The sequence below is a fragment of the Saccopteryx leptura genome, chromosome 1 (genome assembly GCF_036850995.1).
Source record: "Saccopteryx leptura isolate mSacLep1 chromosome 1, mSacLep1_pri_phased_curated, whole genome shotgun sequence".
NCBI lineage: Eukaryota > Metazoa > Chordata > Mammalia > Chiroptera > Emballonuridae > Saccopteryx > Saccopteryx leptura.
The window spans coordinates 14,794,360-14,810,806 of NC_089503.1; the positions used below are offsets into that span (position 1 = coordinate 14,794,360).

At 45.4% G+C, this 16,447-nt stretch overlaps 2 protein-coding genes across 16 annotated transcripts in view; one reads left to right on the top strand and one right to left on the bottom strand.

The window, feature by feature from the left end:
- Window positions 1–16,447, bottom strand: part of CTNND1 (catenin delta 1) — a 144,662-nt gene that overhangs the window by 48,947 nt on the left and 79,268 nt on the right. For 14 of the 15 annotated variants that reach the window (XM_066361521.1, XM_066361504.1, XM_066361507.1 and 11 more), the window contains exon 1: window positions 53–291. The exons of the other annotated variant lie outside the window; for it this stretch is intronic. The gene's annotated coding sequence lies outside the window, so the exon portion shown is untranslated. Of the gene's footprint in view, window positions 1–52; window positions 292–16,447 lie in introns of those variants that run through there. 15 annotated transcript variants of the gene reach the window in all.
- Window positions 10,151–16,399, top strand: BTBD18 (BTB domain containing 18). Its single transcript, XM_066360030.1, has 2 exons — window positions 10,151–10,271; window positions 13,717–16,399. Exons 1-2 carry the CDS (start codon window positions 10,151–10,153, stop codon window positions 15,777–15,779), a joined length of 2,184 nt encoding a protein of 727 aa, XP_066216127.1. The 3' UTR covers window positions 15,780–16,399.

Genomic DNA, 16,447 nt, shown 5'->3' on the forward strand with positions numbered 1-16,447 from the left:
GCCTTATCCTCCTTTACCCGTCTGAATACACATTTTTTAAAAAGGCACACACCTCAAATGTGGACTTCTAAAAACCAGTCCTGTAAGAAAGAAACCGAGCCTTCGTCAGTGTGTTGAGAAAAACAAATCCAGCAAGGTTGTTGATTTTTTCGCCACCTCTTCCTTCTTTCAGGATCTTTCCTGGTCTTCTTTCTCTCTCTCTCTCCCTCTTTTTTTTTCTCTCAGATCCAACACCTAAAATGGAAGTTGCACCCAGCCAAAGGCTAGGGAGCCTGGGTGGTGACAAACTGATCTGGCAGCCCTACCCCCTCGCTTTCCTAAGTGATGTCAGCTCCTGAGAACTTCCAATAGGAACCAGGCATAAATCAGGGAGCTGATTTTGTCCAATAGGAAACTTTAGTATAGGAAATTAAAAAAAAAAAAAGAGGAGAGAGAGGAGGAGAGAGACAGAGGGAAGTTCTACACATATTTATATTTAAAGTAGAGACCGTACAATCTCTGAGGAATTACTGCAGAGCTCCAGGGGGCCCGAAGGATCGGGGCTTTTTAGAATGGAATGCCTAAGAGTCACTTCTCTTTGATGGTGGGGGTTCTTGCTCCTTCTCCCTTACTTTCTAGGTAGAGAAAGAGAAAAGAGCTGATTTTGTCTGCTGGTATTTGGTTTGTTGCTTTCTGCCTCAAAACACTTTTCCAAGGAAGACAGAGAGGAAGAGAGAGAGAAAAATCTAAAAACAGAAATATTTTCTGTCCACTGGAATGGTAGAGGATTTCTGAGTTAACCCTCAGTTTCATTGTTTTGGTTGAACTGCATTAGAGTTAATTAGAAAAAATAAATTCCTGGACTGAATAGTTCTTAGTATCTTTACTTGCAACTAGAAGGAAGCTGAATTCACTTGGCTGTTAAGGAAAATCAAGCCTTCCCATTTGTCCTCAAATTAAAATAATGTATGTTTGAGAGGCATTATAAATGGAATTCAATTAAACAAGCAATATATATTTCTTTGTGAACTTCAAGCTAAGATGATCTAGTTTATATTCTCTTTATACACTTGTTCTAAAAAAAAAGGATTATACACGTACTCTTTTTCTAAGTTAAGAGTTATCTTAACATATTCTTAATATACTATATTAGGTTAGGCAGTGAAGGACAAAAGACTGGATTTTATTTTACATTTGACAAAAACTAGTATTTCGTGTTCATTCAGTGGTTACTAAATAAAGATGATAATGAAATGAAAGTTTTCTTTTTCTATCTTACTGAAATATCTAAAATATATCCTATAGGCTGCTGTCAAATGAATCTTCACAAAGTTTTCATAATCTAGACTAGCAGATAAGAGCACTGGTTCTGCAGTCAGACTGCCTGGCTTCAAACCTTCTAAGTATACTTAAGTAAATGTACTATTTACTATGTGACCTTGGACAAATTATTAATCTCTAAGTGCCTTAAAAAAGGAGATCATAACTATATCTCTCTCACAGGACTGTTGTGAGAATTAAAATAAACATAAAATTCTTGGCTCTGGCCAGTTGGCTCAGCAGTACAGCGTCGGCCTGGTGTGTGGAAGTCCCACATTCAATTTGCAGCCAGGGAACACAGGAGAAGCACCATCTGCTTCTCCACCCTTCCCTCTCTCCTTCCTCTCTGTCTCTCTCTTCCCTTCCCGCAGCCAAGGCTCCACTGGAGCAAAGTAGGCCCACGTGCTGAGGGTGGCTCCATGGCCTCCGCCTCAGGCACTAGAATGGCTCCAGCCAAAACGGAGCAACGCCCTAGACCTAGAGCAGCAGAGCATCGCCCCCTGGTGGGCATTCCGGGTAGATTCCAGTCGGGCACATGCGGGAGTCTGTCTGCCTTCGGAAAAATACAAAAAATTAAATAAAATAAATAAACATAAAATTCTTAAAACAATGTATGGCATATTATAAACTCTCTAAGAATGAGTTGCTTTTATTATCTACCTGCCCAAACCTTCATTGGCTCACCATTGTCCAGTAACAGTAACCAATGATAGAGCATCTCTCATGTGAGAGGCACTTTGCACTCATTATCTCTAACTTCTAAAACACCATCATAGAAATAGTATTACCACCTTTTTACAGATGAGGAAATCAAGGTTCAGTAAGGTTAAGAAACTTTCCTGAGCTCAACTGGCTAAGAAATGAACCTCTCATCAGTCTGACTCCAAAGCCCCTGCTCTTTCCATCACCTGTATTACACTGTGGTCAGCAGAAAGGCCAAGTTCCTCATCTGCTTTCAAAGTGCCACACTTACTCATTCAGAACATGAAAGTAATACTTATTAACCATAATCTGACCTTTCCTTATCATCTAAACTGGAATTCCAATTCTATTCATCCTCGACATGAATGTGCCCTAATCAGGCTGATATAGCCATTACTCACTCCCTCCTATTTGGTCTATAGTGTCTCACAGACCCTCATATTTAGTCTAAATGGCCAAAAAAGACTTCCTTAGAAGTGCTGGAAGACCAAACAGGCATCACAGCACTTGTTTGTTTGATGAGCTTTTTTTTTTAAGTATTTTATTTTCTTAATTTTTATGTATTGTTTTGAGAGGGACAAAAATATCTATCTGTTCCTGTATGTGCCCTGACCAAGGATCAAACCCACCACCTTTGCATATTGGGACGGCACTCTAACCAAGTTATCTGGCCAGGGATTGCCTTCCTTTTGTGTGTCTGTGTGTGTGTGTGTTTTCCTGTCTCCCCCACCAGAAGATAAAAGCATGAACAGTGTCTTTCCAGTTGTGTTATATCCCAAGAGCTCAGCCTTATATTCCACATTTACAAGGTGACCAATCGTCCTCCTTTAGGGAGGACAGTCTTTCTTTTGTAAGTTTCATCCTCCCTCAAAAAGTGTCCTCCTACATGTCCTCCTTTTTGATATTGGAAGACTAATCTGTAAATGTCCGTATTCGATCAATGCAGAGTCGACCCATTGCGTGTGATGTGATGTATTTGTATCTAAATGAGTATTTTTCTTATAATTATTATTAAAAATTAATAGACATGTAAGCATAATTACAAATGTTTTTATTATGCATTTATCATATTATAGTGTGTTATTGTTGCAATTAATAAAATGTTTCTTTTATTTACATTATTTTTTTTTGTCCTCCTTTTCATTGTAAAAAAGTTGGTCGCCTTAACATTTAGCAACAGATGAATGAGTGAATGAAGTCTCTTGGCTTACTAGTTATGTAATCCTGGACAAGTCATTTAACACTAATGGCTTTGTAGATTATACTTAAAATAAAATTATATACAAATAGAATAAAAGTTTACTCAGTGTTGAGAAAGTTTTGGAAATTTAAATTTATCTAAAACAGCTGGCTTCAAATAAAGCATCTCAAGGATTAATATGCACGACAAAAAAACTGTTTACAGTCAAATAATAGAAAATAATAAAACTAGTTCCACTTGGGTTATTTTGAGCAGCTACTATGAGCCAGTAAATGTCAAAAATAATGAGACAGACACGTTTCCTACTCTCAAAACCTTACATTCTAGCAGGAGGAGGGAAAAGATGAATAAATAAGATTTCAGATGGAGGACTACGCAGAGATTTAAAACAGACTGATGAGAAAGACTTGTGGTCTGTTTTAGATTTGATGTCAGGGACAAGCTCTCTGGAAAGGTAACATTTAAGTTGAAATCTGAATGGTAAGAAGCTGCCAACCAGGAGAAGATATGAGCAATGCTAACTACTAAGGCCAAAGCTCTCAAGTGTGGGGTTGAAACACACTGGATCCAAAAGAGCTGTTGCAAATTAGGAGGGAGGGATAGGCAGGAAGCGGAACATGGAGGGTTCTATAGGTTAGAGAAAGGAGTTTTGATTTAATTCTTAGGTAGGGGAAAGCCTATGAGGGTTTTAAACAGAATGATGTGATCTAACTCACATTTTGAAAAGGTCAGGCTATGCCTGACCAGGTGGATGGAGTGTTGGACTGGGATGCAGAGGACCCAGGTTCGAGACCCTGAGGTTGCCAGCTTGAGCACGGGCTCATCTGGTTTGAGCAAAAGCTCACCAGCTTGAACCCAAGGTCGCTGGCTCTAGCAAGGGGCTAATTGGTCTGCTGAAGGCCTGCGGTCAAGGCACCTATGAGAAAGCAACCAATGAACAACTAAGGTCTTGCAATGCGCACTGAAAAACTAATGATTGATGCTTCTCATCTCTCTCTGTTCCTGTCTGTCTGTCCCTGTCTGTCCCTCTCTCTGACTCACTCTCTGTCTCTGTAAAAAAATAAAATAAAATTAAAAAATAAAAATTAAAAAAAAAAAAGATCAGGCTACTAATGAATTAAAGAGGGAACAAAAGTGAAAGGCAATTAGTTTGAAGGTCAAGTGAAGGTGATAAGCAGTTCACTACAGTGGTAACAATAAAAATGGAAAAGTCGCCCTGGCCAGTTGGCTCAGTGGTAGAGCATCGGCCCAGCATGTGGATGTCCCAGCTTCAAGTCCCGGTCAGGGCACACAGGAGAAGTGCCCATCTGCTTCTCCACCCCTCCCCCTCTCACTTCTCTCTCTTTCTCTCTCTCTCTTCCCTTCCTGCAGCCATGGTTCGATTTGAGCAAGTTGGCCCCCAATGCCAAGGATGGCTCCATGGACTCTGGCTCAGGCTCTAGAAGAGCTTGGTTGCTGAGCAACGAAGCAATGCCCCAGATGGACAGAGCATCACCCCCTCGTGGGCTTGCCAAGTGGATCCCAGTGGAGGCACATGCAGGAGTCTTGTCTCGGCCTCCCCTCCTTTCACTAAATTAAAAAAAAAAAAAATGGAGAGGTCAATGGATTAAGGATATGTTTAGAAATACAGTGTTGTTTTTTGTTTGCAGGTTTCTTCCTTCCTTCCTCCTTTCCTTCCGTTTTCATATGCATGGAATATAAAATTCAGTGGTCAGTTTCACAACTCTCGAAGTTTATCCCACTCAAAACTGTCACCACTTAATTACACACACACAAAAAAACAAGATATCATTAAATGATGGAAGATTATGGAAGAACTGGGAAATAAAATTGCATTTTAAAAAGATATAACTTTAGAGAGAAAGGGAGGAGAGAGACAGAAACATTAATATGTTCCTGTATGTGTCCTGACCGGGGATCAAACCAGCAACCTCTGCACTTCCAGACAATGCTCTAAACAACCAAGCTATCCAGCCAGAGCAACTCGACTCCTAAACTAGACTGAAACTTTTAAAATAGACTAAAACTATAAATGCCAGGAAAATTTAAAAAGAAAATCAATTCCAAAAAAACACATTTATTATCTTCATAGAGGGAAACAAAATATTTTTTACCCATTTCTACCCTCCGGTGGCTACAAATTATCATCCAAAGTTTGTCATTTTTGAAGCCCTAGGTAGAAAAGCCATTGAGAAATTCTACTAATACAAGATTTAACTAAAATGGTATTGGATTGAAAAAAACAACAACCAAGAAGTGAGTCCTCTTGCCTGACCTGTGGTGGCACAGTGGATAAAGCATGGACCTGGAAATGCTGAGGTCGCCAGTTCGAAACCCTGGGCTTGCCTGGTCAAGGCACATATGGGAGTTGATGCTTCCAGCTCCTCCCCCCTTCTCTCTCTCCTCTCTCTCTCCCTCTCTGTCTCTCTCTCTCCCCTTCTCTCTCCTCTCTATAATGAATTAAAAAAATTAAAAAAAAAAAAAAGAAGTGAGTCCTCTTTAATAATCCTGATAACAATATATTCGTGAAGGAATAGACTATTTATATTTTTGTTAAGAACTCCTCAGAATCACCTATAACCGTACTGGTACCCCACTGCCTCGTCCCAACCCGCGTCCACGGTAACAGGTGCCATAAACAGTACAGTTCTGCCTCTTGTCTTGTCTTTTCTTGCTTACTTGCTTTTTTATGTATCTGTGTGCTGCAGACAATATCTAAAATCTGTCCTTCTGTTTTATGTCCTTTCACGAATTGCTTCCTCTTCAAAATATGGCAACTGAAACTGAAATTCTGTTCTCATTCCTTTTTTTTTTTTTTTTTTTTTAGAGACAGTAACAAAGACAGACAAAAAGGGAAAGAGATGAGAAGCATCAACTCATAGTTGTAGCACTTTAGTTGTTCATTGATTGCTTTCTTATATGTGCCCTGACCTGGGGCACAGGCTGAGCCAGTGACCGCTCGCTCAAGCCAATGACCTTGGGCTTTAAACCAGCGACCACGGGGTCCTGTCTAAACCAGAGACCACAGGGTCCTGGCTAAGACCCCATGCGCTCAAGCCAGGGAGCCCGCTTCCAAGCCCCGCAGCGTCCCGGCCGAGGCTCCATCCACTGCGCCACCACCTGGTCAGGGGGCTCTCACTTCTCTTCCCATCTTAAAGCAGAGGCCTCAAACTAGGGAAAATATGACCTGACTTAGAAACGCTCGGCACTGCCCGCCACCCACAGTTCCGTCAGCTCCCTCAAATCCTTTCTGAAAAAGTATTAGATGCCGAGACGACGTATCCGAAGCCCTGGCAGGGGAGCTGAGTGGCTGGCGCGTACAGACACGCCGGGCTGCAGCTCGATCCCAGGTCAGGGAATATACGAGAATCAATCAGTGAACGCATGTAAATGCGGGGAACAACGAATAGATGTTTCTCTCTGTGTGTCTCTCTAAAACCAATCAATCAATAACATGTTTTTAAAAGACACATTTCAGCACACTGTACTACTCAGCCTTCCGAGCCTTGGCCCTTTACACGTTCCCCTTCTCTTAGATGGCTTCCTTTTCTGCCTCCAGTCGGTCTCAGCAGGGCCTACTCCGTTTTAATTCAAAACACGTTGCCATCAATGACTTTTGATTCAGCCCCGTTGGTCCGGTGCTGGACATCAGGTGACATCTAACCAAAGCCAGGAACCCGGGCCTAACGCACACAGGGGACACCCCGCTGCCCAGATTAATAATGTGGGTTAGCATTCTCGCTAAATGCTTATAATCTGGAGATCACTTAATTTCCCCCATCACCCCTGAGAACAGCTGTTTCCAGTCAGGAAGTGTGCTAAATAAACCACCTCTGGAAGGACACAGGAGACCACTCCAGATGGGAAGTTCTACAGCCTGTCTAGCCACCCGTTCTCCAGGATTGGGGGGCTGGAGTAGAACCTGGGGAAAACCTGAATTCAGAAACTAGCCCAGTGACCTTGTTCCAGGACATTCCTGGAGGGAGATAGATGAGAGACTGGGTTCGAGGAGAACCAACCGGGGACTTTTCCCTCCAGTAACCCTAGAGCGCTCTTAGCAGGCTTGCTGCCCTTTGCAGCCTCTTCAAAGTGTAGTGGGATTTGTCCTTCAACTGCCTGGCAACCTGCCCTCTCAGAGAGTCCTGACCCTGTTTGGGGGGTGTTTCCATCCAGTGCGCAGGGAGAAGCCAGCTGCCATCAGAATCCCGCTCCCTACCTCTCCCGACGGTCTTTCCTCAGCTCTTAAGCCCCTCGAGACTTAGCCTCCCGCCAAAGCGCTGCTCCGTCTGTGATTGGCTGTCCCGGGAACCTTTGGCCAATGAGGACGAGGCGTCCCAGTAGACGCAAGCCCAAGGGGTGGGGCAGAGGGAGGACGTCGGCCTCTCGACGCGAGGCGCGCGAGGGCTGCGGCGCGCGAGGTGTGAGGCGCAGTCGCGTGGCCTCGGGTCTTAGCAGACGACACGTCTTGGTGCATGAGGGTGCCGCAACCCGCGGTGGGAAGAGGGCACCGGAGAGAGAGAGATGGCTGCAAAGACCGTGCGTGCGGCAGGAACTGCGCGGTGAGGGTGAACCCTTAATTCCGGCCTCCGGGATCCCCACACTCTATTCCCAGAAACCTTCGCGCTGCGGAGTTTCTCGTCCAAGTTGGGCCGGGGCCCCAGCTTTGCAGGGCCTTCCCGGAAGCCGTGCTTTCTCCGCCAGCTCCGACTCCAGCGGGCCGGGCCAGGGCAGGGAGCCTCAGGACTCGCCCACCCGTGCTGCTTTCCTCAGAACCCTGCGGGGGCCGGCTGGGCCGGGGACCCAGGGCCGGGGACCCAGGCCCGGAGAGGCCGGCTCCCGCTGCAGAGCGCCCCCGGGCTGGGCGTGGGGCGAGGCGGGGGCTGGTGGGCTGGGCGGCCTCCCGGGGCCTCGGTCTGGGCCCTTGCAGCAGCTGTCACCTCCGACCCCCTCACTCGGGCCGGGATCGGAATCGAACCTGCCCTTTCTTAATATAGCTCTTCGCTCTTTTCGTTCCTAATAGTTGGACGTGAACTCCTCGGCCCCTCGGTGCCCCGACGGGAAAGGAACGCCGGCTGTGCAGTGAGTGGAAGGGGCTCAGTGAGTGGAAGGGGTTCGCTGTGCCGGCCGGGCGTGGAGCCGCCGGAAGGCAGGGTGTCCAGGGGGCTGGGGTCGGGGTGGAATGCTGGCAGGGTGTCCAGGGGGCTGGGGTCGGGGTGGAATGCTGGCAGGGTGTCCAGGGGGCTGGGGTCGGGGTGGAATGCTGGCAGGGTGTCCAGGGGGCTGGGGTCGGGGTGGAATGCTGGCAGGGTGTCCAGGGGGCTGGGGTCGGGGTGGAATGCTGGCAGGGTGTCCAGGGGGCTGGGGTCGGGGTGGACTGCTTCGTTTTCCGGCTCCGCTGCTACTCGGGTAGTCCCCCCGCCTGCCAGACCTAGAGGCCGGGTTCCCGGCCCTGCAGGGGCACTCAGGCCCGCTCTGGTCAAGACCACCCGAAGCAAGGGTGGCAAAGGCCTCATTTCTGGGCAGGGCCTTCCCACCAACTCCAGCAGCTTCTTCTCTTCACCGCGCACCCTCTGCTGGCCCGGGGAGCTGCTGGCGCGGCCCAGGGAGGTCACGCCACTTTTTTTTTTTTTTTTTTTTTTAATTATTTTTTACAGAGACAGAGAGTGAGCCAGAGAGAGGGACAGAAGGACAGGAATGGAGAGATGAGAAGCATCAATCATTAGTTTTTCGTTGCGCGTTGCAACACCTTAGTTGTTCATTGATTGCTTTCTCATATGTGCCTTGACCGCGGGCCTTCAGCAGACTGAGTAACCCCTTGCTGGAGCCAGCGACCTTGGGTTCAAAATGGTGGGCTTTGCGCTCAAGCCGGGGACCTCGGGGTCTTGAACCCGGGTCCTCCGCATCCCAGTCCGATGCTCTATCCACTGCGCCACCGCCTGGTCAGGGCAGTCTTGTTTCTTGAGTGTTAAGTGGAGGACTCTGCCCACGGCGCTCTGCAGTGGGTGCTTCAGGGGAGTGTGAGCAGCCAGCCCGGTGGGGGCCGAGTCTCAGCGGGGATGTGAGGGAGGGAAGTTCAAAGACAATAACAGCTCCCATGTGGGGGGCGGGGGGGATAGTTACGTGCCAGGCGCTCAGTCTTTAAGACAACCCTAAGTTAACATTCCCATCTCATAGGTGAGAAAAGTGAGACTCAGAAGTTGTCCTTTGCCTGACCAGGCGGTGGCGCAGTGGATAGTCTTTCTTGAAATAACCTTGGCACAATTTCTGGGCTTATAGTTCCTCCACTCGTGCTGTTATCTCTCACTTTCAAATGCCCGTGCCAGTTCAAAGACAAATAAAAAAAATTGCCTGACCTGTGGTGGCGCAGTGGATAAAGCGTTGACCTGGAATGCTGAGGTCACCAGTTCAAAACCCTGGGCTTGCCGGTCAAGGCACGTAGGAGAAGCAGCTATGAGTTCCTTCCCACTCCTCTCTCCTGCCTTTCTCTCTCTTCTCTCTCTCTCTACAAGTCAATTAATAAAATCTTAAATTAGGTACAGAGGTCTGTCATCTATCGCAGAGGTTAGGTTCCAGAACCCCGTGATAGGCGAAAATCCATGAAGTAACCACTTTATATTTATTTTATTTATATATATTTAAGGCTTTATAACCCTCTCCACACTTGTATAGACCTTTCCTGCACTATTATTAACCTTTCCTACACTCTTATAAACACTTCCTATGCTTAAACATTTTCTGCACTCTTAAACCTATGTAAAATCCCAATATATAGCAAAAAATCTGCAATAAAAAATCAGATATATACAATTTAAAAATCCGCGATCCAGTGAGACCGTGAAAAGTGAACCGCGATATGACGAGGGACTATATTACCATGGTTCTGAAGTGTATTCTCTTTCACCTACAGAAATTTGATCTGTGAAAACCTGGGCTTGTTAATAGACCAGCATGTGTTCTGCCAGTCCCAAAATCATACACAGGAACCCCAGGTTCCTCCGGTTGGCTTTTCTGCAGCTTTATCACCAGCAACAGAGTGGGACGTTCTGTGATGTTCTTCTGCAGGCAGAAGGTAAGAGGCTTCGAATAACATCGTTTTGTTCAACATTATTTCATTATAACATTAACGAGGAGGAAAGAAGTCGATTCCCAGACAGGTTCTGTGTGTGTGGGTTTTGCACTTTCTCCCCGTCCAGGTGTTTGTTTCCTGCCACATCTCGAAGATGTGCGTGTTAGGTGAAGTGGCATGTGTGAATTGTCCCAGTGTGAGTGGGTAGGGGAGTGTGCTTGCGAGTGTGCCCTACAATGGAAGGGCGCCTGTCTAGGGTTGGTCCCTGCCTTCAGCTGCTTTATAGGCTTTGACCACCTACAGCCCTGGACTGGAATAAGCAAGTTGTAAAATAATTATCTGACTTGCTTTTACTAATCTTTCTTAAATGTATTTATAGCTCACATTTATTTCAGTATTTAACATTAGAACTATTTTGGTAGTTCTTTATTTAGAAGTTTGGTAACATTTTTGTGACCAGAAATACACTGTAGGAACTTAGTTCTTGTTTATATCAATTAGCCTATGGTAAAATTGGTTTTATAGTCATTTTGCTTAAAATTGCAGTTTCTAAGAACTTATTAATGACATTAAGTGAGGAACTCAATTGAAAACTCACCATAGAATGAGACTAAATGAGTTTAGGACTAGGAAGTGGAGGATAAAACCAGAAAAACTGTGTTATTCTTATCTTTGAGCACTGTAAGCTATTTGGTAAATAGCCGTTTGTTTTTGTTTTTAGAATAGTTGTTTTCAAGAGTGAAAATAAGAGTGTTCATTTTCCCTTAAAATATGAACTGCCTGACAAGGCGGCAACACAGTGGATAGAGCGTCAGACTGGGACATAAGAGGACCCACGAAACCCTGAGGTCACTGGCTTGAGTGCAGGCTCATCTAGCTTTAGCGCGGGGTCGCTGGTTTGAGCGTGGGATCATAGACATGACCCCATGGTTGCCTGCATGAAGCTCAAGGTCGCTGGCTTGAGCAAGGGGTCACTCTTTCTGCTGCAGCCCCCCCCCCCAATCAAGGCACATTTTTGCTTTTGTCTCACTCTCCCTTCTTCGTCTTTCTAAACTCAGAAAGTAGAATAAAATTAAACAGAGTAAACTGTGTTTTATGTACTCACAACTGTAAACCTAGTTTTGCCTAGCCATGTGTATTAGCTAATTTCCACTTCTTCCCTTTATATTTGAAATGTTAAGTCAGTATAAGGTCAAGACTAGTATAGTATAAAAGGCTCAATAGGAGTCAGTTTAAGTCCTAGCTTTTTACTAAGTAACGAAGTGAAAAATGGGCAAGTTAACTTCCCTCTGGAGTTTAGTTTCATTTATAAAAAAGAATTTTGACAATCAAGATTGTGTAGCATTCTACAATTTACAGGGTACATATCCTATAAAGAGAAACATCAATTCATTACCGTCTCTTCATGCATTCATTGGTTGATTCTTGTATGTGCCCCAACTAAGGATGGAACCCACAACCTTGGCACATTGGGATGATGCTCTAACCAACTGAGCTATCCAGCAAGGGTAGTACAGTGGTTAACAGCCTTGTGAGATAAATGTTCTATATATGGTTCCAGTTATTTATACATTATTTATTCTTAAAATGTTGTTTTTTATATATATATATATATATGGTGAGTGAATTGAGGCCCAGAGGGCTAAATGACTTGCCTATTAGTTTCTTTAGTAAGTGTAGAGTTGGGATTCATTCCTTAATTCAGAATAAACAAAAAGTACCAATTACCTGTCATATGCTAGTACACTATACTGGCATGGGCACACAGTATATATGAAGATCAAGTCCTTCCTCGTAAGGAAGTCATGTAAGGGGAGACACTCAAATAACCAGTCTATTCAAGTAACTATGCAGTATGATAAATAACATTTTGGGAGTAAGTATAGGCTGATATAGCAGCATCTATTACATACATGAAGAGGTTGCAGGACAGGGGTTAGAGAGATTACCTTGAAGAAGTAACCCCTTGGGTGAGGTCTGAAGAACAAACAGAAGTAGGAAGAAGTGAGGAAAGATTTGCCCTCGCAAAGAGAACAGAATACACAGAGAATTAGAGATGTGACCAGGGGTTTGTGAGTGGTCATTCTGGCTAGATTGCAAGACTACAGGAAGTGTATTGACCAGAGATATTGCTAGAGAAATTAGCAGCAGCCACGTAAGGTCTGAAGTGTTATACAAAGGAAGCAGGTCTTGTTCTCAGAACTTTGGGAATTGTATTTACAGGTTTTAAGGTCATGATCAGGTACTTACTTTTAGAAACAGCACTAGGGCTTCATGAAAATTTTTGGATTATTCATGGGCCCAGATAGGAGGCTGTTTTGTAACCTGAGAGGGAATGGTGGCCTGAACTAAGGAACTGAGAACAGAAATTTCTGACTTTTGAGCTGTTAAGAGAATTTACAGAACTTGTTGCAGTTAAGTGTATATAGATTCTGTAGCCAGACCCTTTGGGTTCAAATCTTTTTTTGCTATTTACTAACCACAATTACATGTAATTGTGGGCACATTACTTAACTATGCCAAAATTTATTCCTCTGATAACAATAGCTATTTCACAGGGGTCTGGTGATGATTAAATCAATACTGGTTAAACCCTTAGAACAATACCTGGCCCATAATAAGGACTCAAAAAAGTATTAGCATTTTTTTAATGAAAAGTATTAGCGTGTTTGATTACATGCAGTAGGTAAGGGAGAATCAAAAATAACTTCTAGTGCTCAGGTTTTAACAATACCTTATTTTAAAGTAAGAAATGGGCAGTTTTAGTGGGTGAGGAATGATAAGTTTATTTTCTAGAAAGGTTGCATTGCAAATACTTTTGGGACATCCATGTAGACATGCAGGCTGTGTCATGTTCAGTATCTCATGAAAGCTATCTGGGCAAAGGTAGGATCTGGGATGCATCATCTGCCTTTGGTATCTGAAGCCATGGGAGAGACTGAAATTGCCAGCAAGTGTCCATAAAGTCAGAAGGTGGCTCAGGACAGAGGCCACTGCTTAGGAGAGAACAGAGCTCTAATTGCACATATTCAAAGCTCATGTCCTTTCTGTTAGACCACAAGCAGCTATAAATTTTTTTACACTGATGTGAGTCACAAAAATTTATTCAGCAAGTATTTGAACCCCTACTCTGGCCAAACATTGCGTATACCTCAGTGAGCAAAACAGGCATGGGCTCTGTCCTTGTTTAGTGAAGATGGACAATACAGATAGCTAAATGCTACGGTAGCTACAGAATACCTGTGCTCAGGAGTACCTAACCCAGACAAGGCGTAGGGTCGGAGAAGGCTTTCTGAAAGAAGTGACATCTAAACTAGATTTTGAATTAGCTAGGTAATAGCAGAAGGTTCCAGGAAGGTAAAAGGAACACATTTTCCCTTCTACTTGAACTAACATGGAGGGAAACAGAGAAGGGGCAGCACATTTGGGTGGTAATATCTGTGCTTAGCTCACGAATATGCCAGTCTGCATGAAATAACCAAGTGTTTGGGTTTCCCTCCAGGTGAAGTAGTCCCAGCCCATGGCTGTATCCTGTCTGCCTGCAGCCCCTTCTTTACAGAGTGCCTGGAGCAGGAGAGGCCAGCTCAGAGTTGTAAGGTGTTGCTGGAGCTGCAGGGACTGAAGATCAGTACACTTAGGACACTGGTGGCCTACTTGTACACTTCAGAGATGGAAGTATCTCTAGAAGAAGCTCAGGATGTGCTCTCTGCTGCCCGTCAGCTTCGCATATCTGAGCTAGAATCCCTTCAGCTAGAGGATGGAAAGTTGGTGAAGGCCTCTCAGGGCCGAAGACTGAACCGGGAATGCTTACAACCTCCAAATGCTGCACCAGTCTCTGCCAGGGTGGTGGCACCCAGCCACCGTCCTCAAACACCACTGCCTGTTACCCAGATTCCTTGTCCGCTTGGGGCAGGGAGATGGAAGTTGTCAGGAAAGGATGAGGGGGCCCAGGATAAGAGCTACCAACAGAACGCAGAGAACTTGTCTGGCCCTCTTCTGCTCAAGAGGAAGGTCAGAGCCTGCCTGGCTCCTCAGGAAGAAATCTCTTTACCATCAAGCCACAGTCAGGGGTCTAAAGAAAACAAGAGTGACCCTGCCCTTGGTCCTACAGAACTATCCCCACCCAGCTTGTACCCCTCTGTGGATAAGCGACTATTGCCCAGAAAGATCAGGCTGAGTCGTTTGAAGCCATCACCTGTTGTCTGTACATCTAAGCCTTCCATTTTAGGCGGCCCAAGCTCAGTGCCAACAGCCCCTGGCCGGCGTCTTTGGCGACAAAAGAATGTAAGTAAAGAAGCGTCAGAGGACAAGCAGAAACTAGGGAGAGCTAGTCTTCTACAGAGTACGCCAAGCCCATATGGTCTTGGGAAGATGGGTGGGAGTAAGAAGCGAAGCCCTGAAGTCAGGGCCCATAACTCAGACTCTGCAGAGGAGGGGCAGATTAGGAGAGTGAAACTTAGGAAGGTTGTCAATGGGACCTGCTGGGAGGTGGTGCAAGAGCCTCCCCTCAAAACCTCTCAAGATAGTCCTCATGTTCCAGAACCTGGAGGCTCAGCAGAGTTTCTAGGGACTCGGCCATCCTCAGTTAACCAGCAAGAAATGTCATCAACTAGACTAGGCCTGTGTCAGGGCTCTCCAGTGTGCTCTAGGCTACAAGACACTCTGCTCTCTGCTAGCCACTCGACAAACCACCCAGTAGTGAAGTCCAAGTGTGAGTCCAGTCCAGAGGTAGGGAGGGAAGCTGGGTTCAACGTTGACTGCAAAGAGCCATGTGCATTTGACGCAGCCCTGCTGGAGCACCCCTATGAAGCTGAGCAGTACCGAATCACAAGTGTTGCTGCCACCAGTGAGCTGGAGGAGATCTTGGACTTCATGCTGTGTGGTTCAGACACTGAGCTACCTGCAGGATCTCTGGAGGGTCCTGGGGCTGAGGGCTGTAGGACTCCTAGTTATCACCTGACAGAAACAGGAAAGAACTGGATCACAGGGGAAGAATGGTATTTACCAGACATGGATCTCTGGCCCAAAGAGCTCACAGGATTGGAAAAGGAATCTGTTAGTGAAAACAAAGAGCCAGTTGAACACTTTAACTCCTTTGTCGCTCCCTCTAAGATTAGGGAAAGGGAGGTGCTTTCAGTAGAAGGCTCTTGGACTCAAGACCTAGAAATTACCAGCTCCCAGCCACTGGATGATCAGAGAGACCGACTTCTCCACATTGACTCTCTTGACCCTCCTCAGAGGTCCTACCAAAACCTTTCACTTCCCTGTTCAGACTGGGTGGACACTAGGCTGGAAGTGTCCCTAACTATGGATGAGGTGTACCCTGCTCCAGAACCAGGCAAGAAAGTATTTAGCAACTCTGAGGTTTGGGGCCCACTTCCTGCCAGCCCTGAAGAAGAGATTGACGTGGTAGACTGGACATCAGAGGAAAGACTGGTGCCCACCGGTATTCCCTCGGTATGGCCTGACCCTTCCTCAGAGTCAGAAACAGAGGTAGACATCCTAACCTAGTGGAGTGGGGAAGGCAGTTTGGGGGCACTGGGAGAATGGGAAATGTTGACTAGCAAAAATGGTATTTGGCACATCCTGTCCTCTTAGCACAACTGGCAAGAATACCCCTTGCTCTCTGTAGGACCCACTCTCCCCTCCCCACGTTTTGGAAGTCAGACATGAATAGAAAATTAACCAGAACCATCTTACTTCCTTATAATCTACTTCCTAGTGACAAACAAGTGGAACAATAAACTGGGTAGTCTCCAACTCTAGGGGGTTATAAGTAAGCCAAGGCCAGTCTCCTAGGGAACAAGGCACCACTAATTCAGGAACAGTTAAGTACACCCTCTGCAATAGTTTTATGTCAGAGAAAACGTTCCAGAACATAGGAAGTAGTGCTGGGGCAGAACACAAAGTAGGTGGGAGTGACAGGACATTGTCTAGCTCAGTATGTGTGAGGCTTACTTAGTCCCAGTATGAGGGCTAACCAAAACCTCCACAGGGGCCAGAAAGAAATAAGTCATCACTTCCCAGAAGTGAGTTGAAAAAGATATAGTTGCTTTTTAAAAAATAAGTTACTTACTTTTCTCCTATAGTTACCACAAGTATTTCACATCCTCTACCAGATACCCTAAGAGTTCCTGGTTAATTGATGATGTCAGGCTATGAAAAATACAAGGGGGACA

What these genes read in the sequence shown, in the direction of transcription:
- BTBD18 (XM_066360030.1), top strand. Translation starts at nt 10,151, where the DNA reads ATGTGTTCTGCCAGTCCCAAAATCATACACAGGAACCCCAGGTTCCTC. An exon ending in TGTTCTTCTGCAGGCAGAAG is followed by an intron (nt 10,272 to 13,716) that starts GTAAGAGGCTTC and finishes ATCTGTGCTTAG; the next exon opens with CTCACGAATATGCCAGTCTG.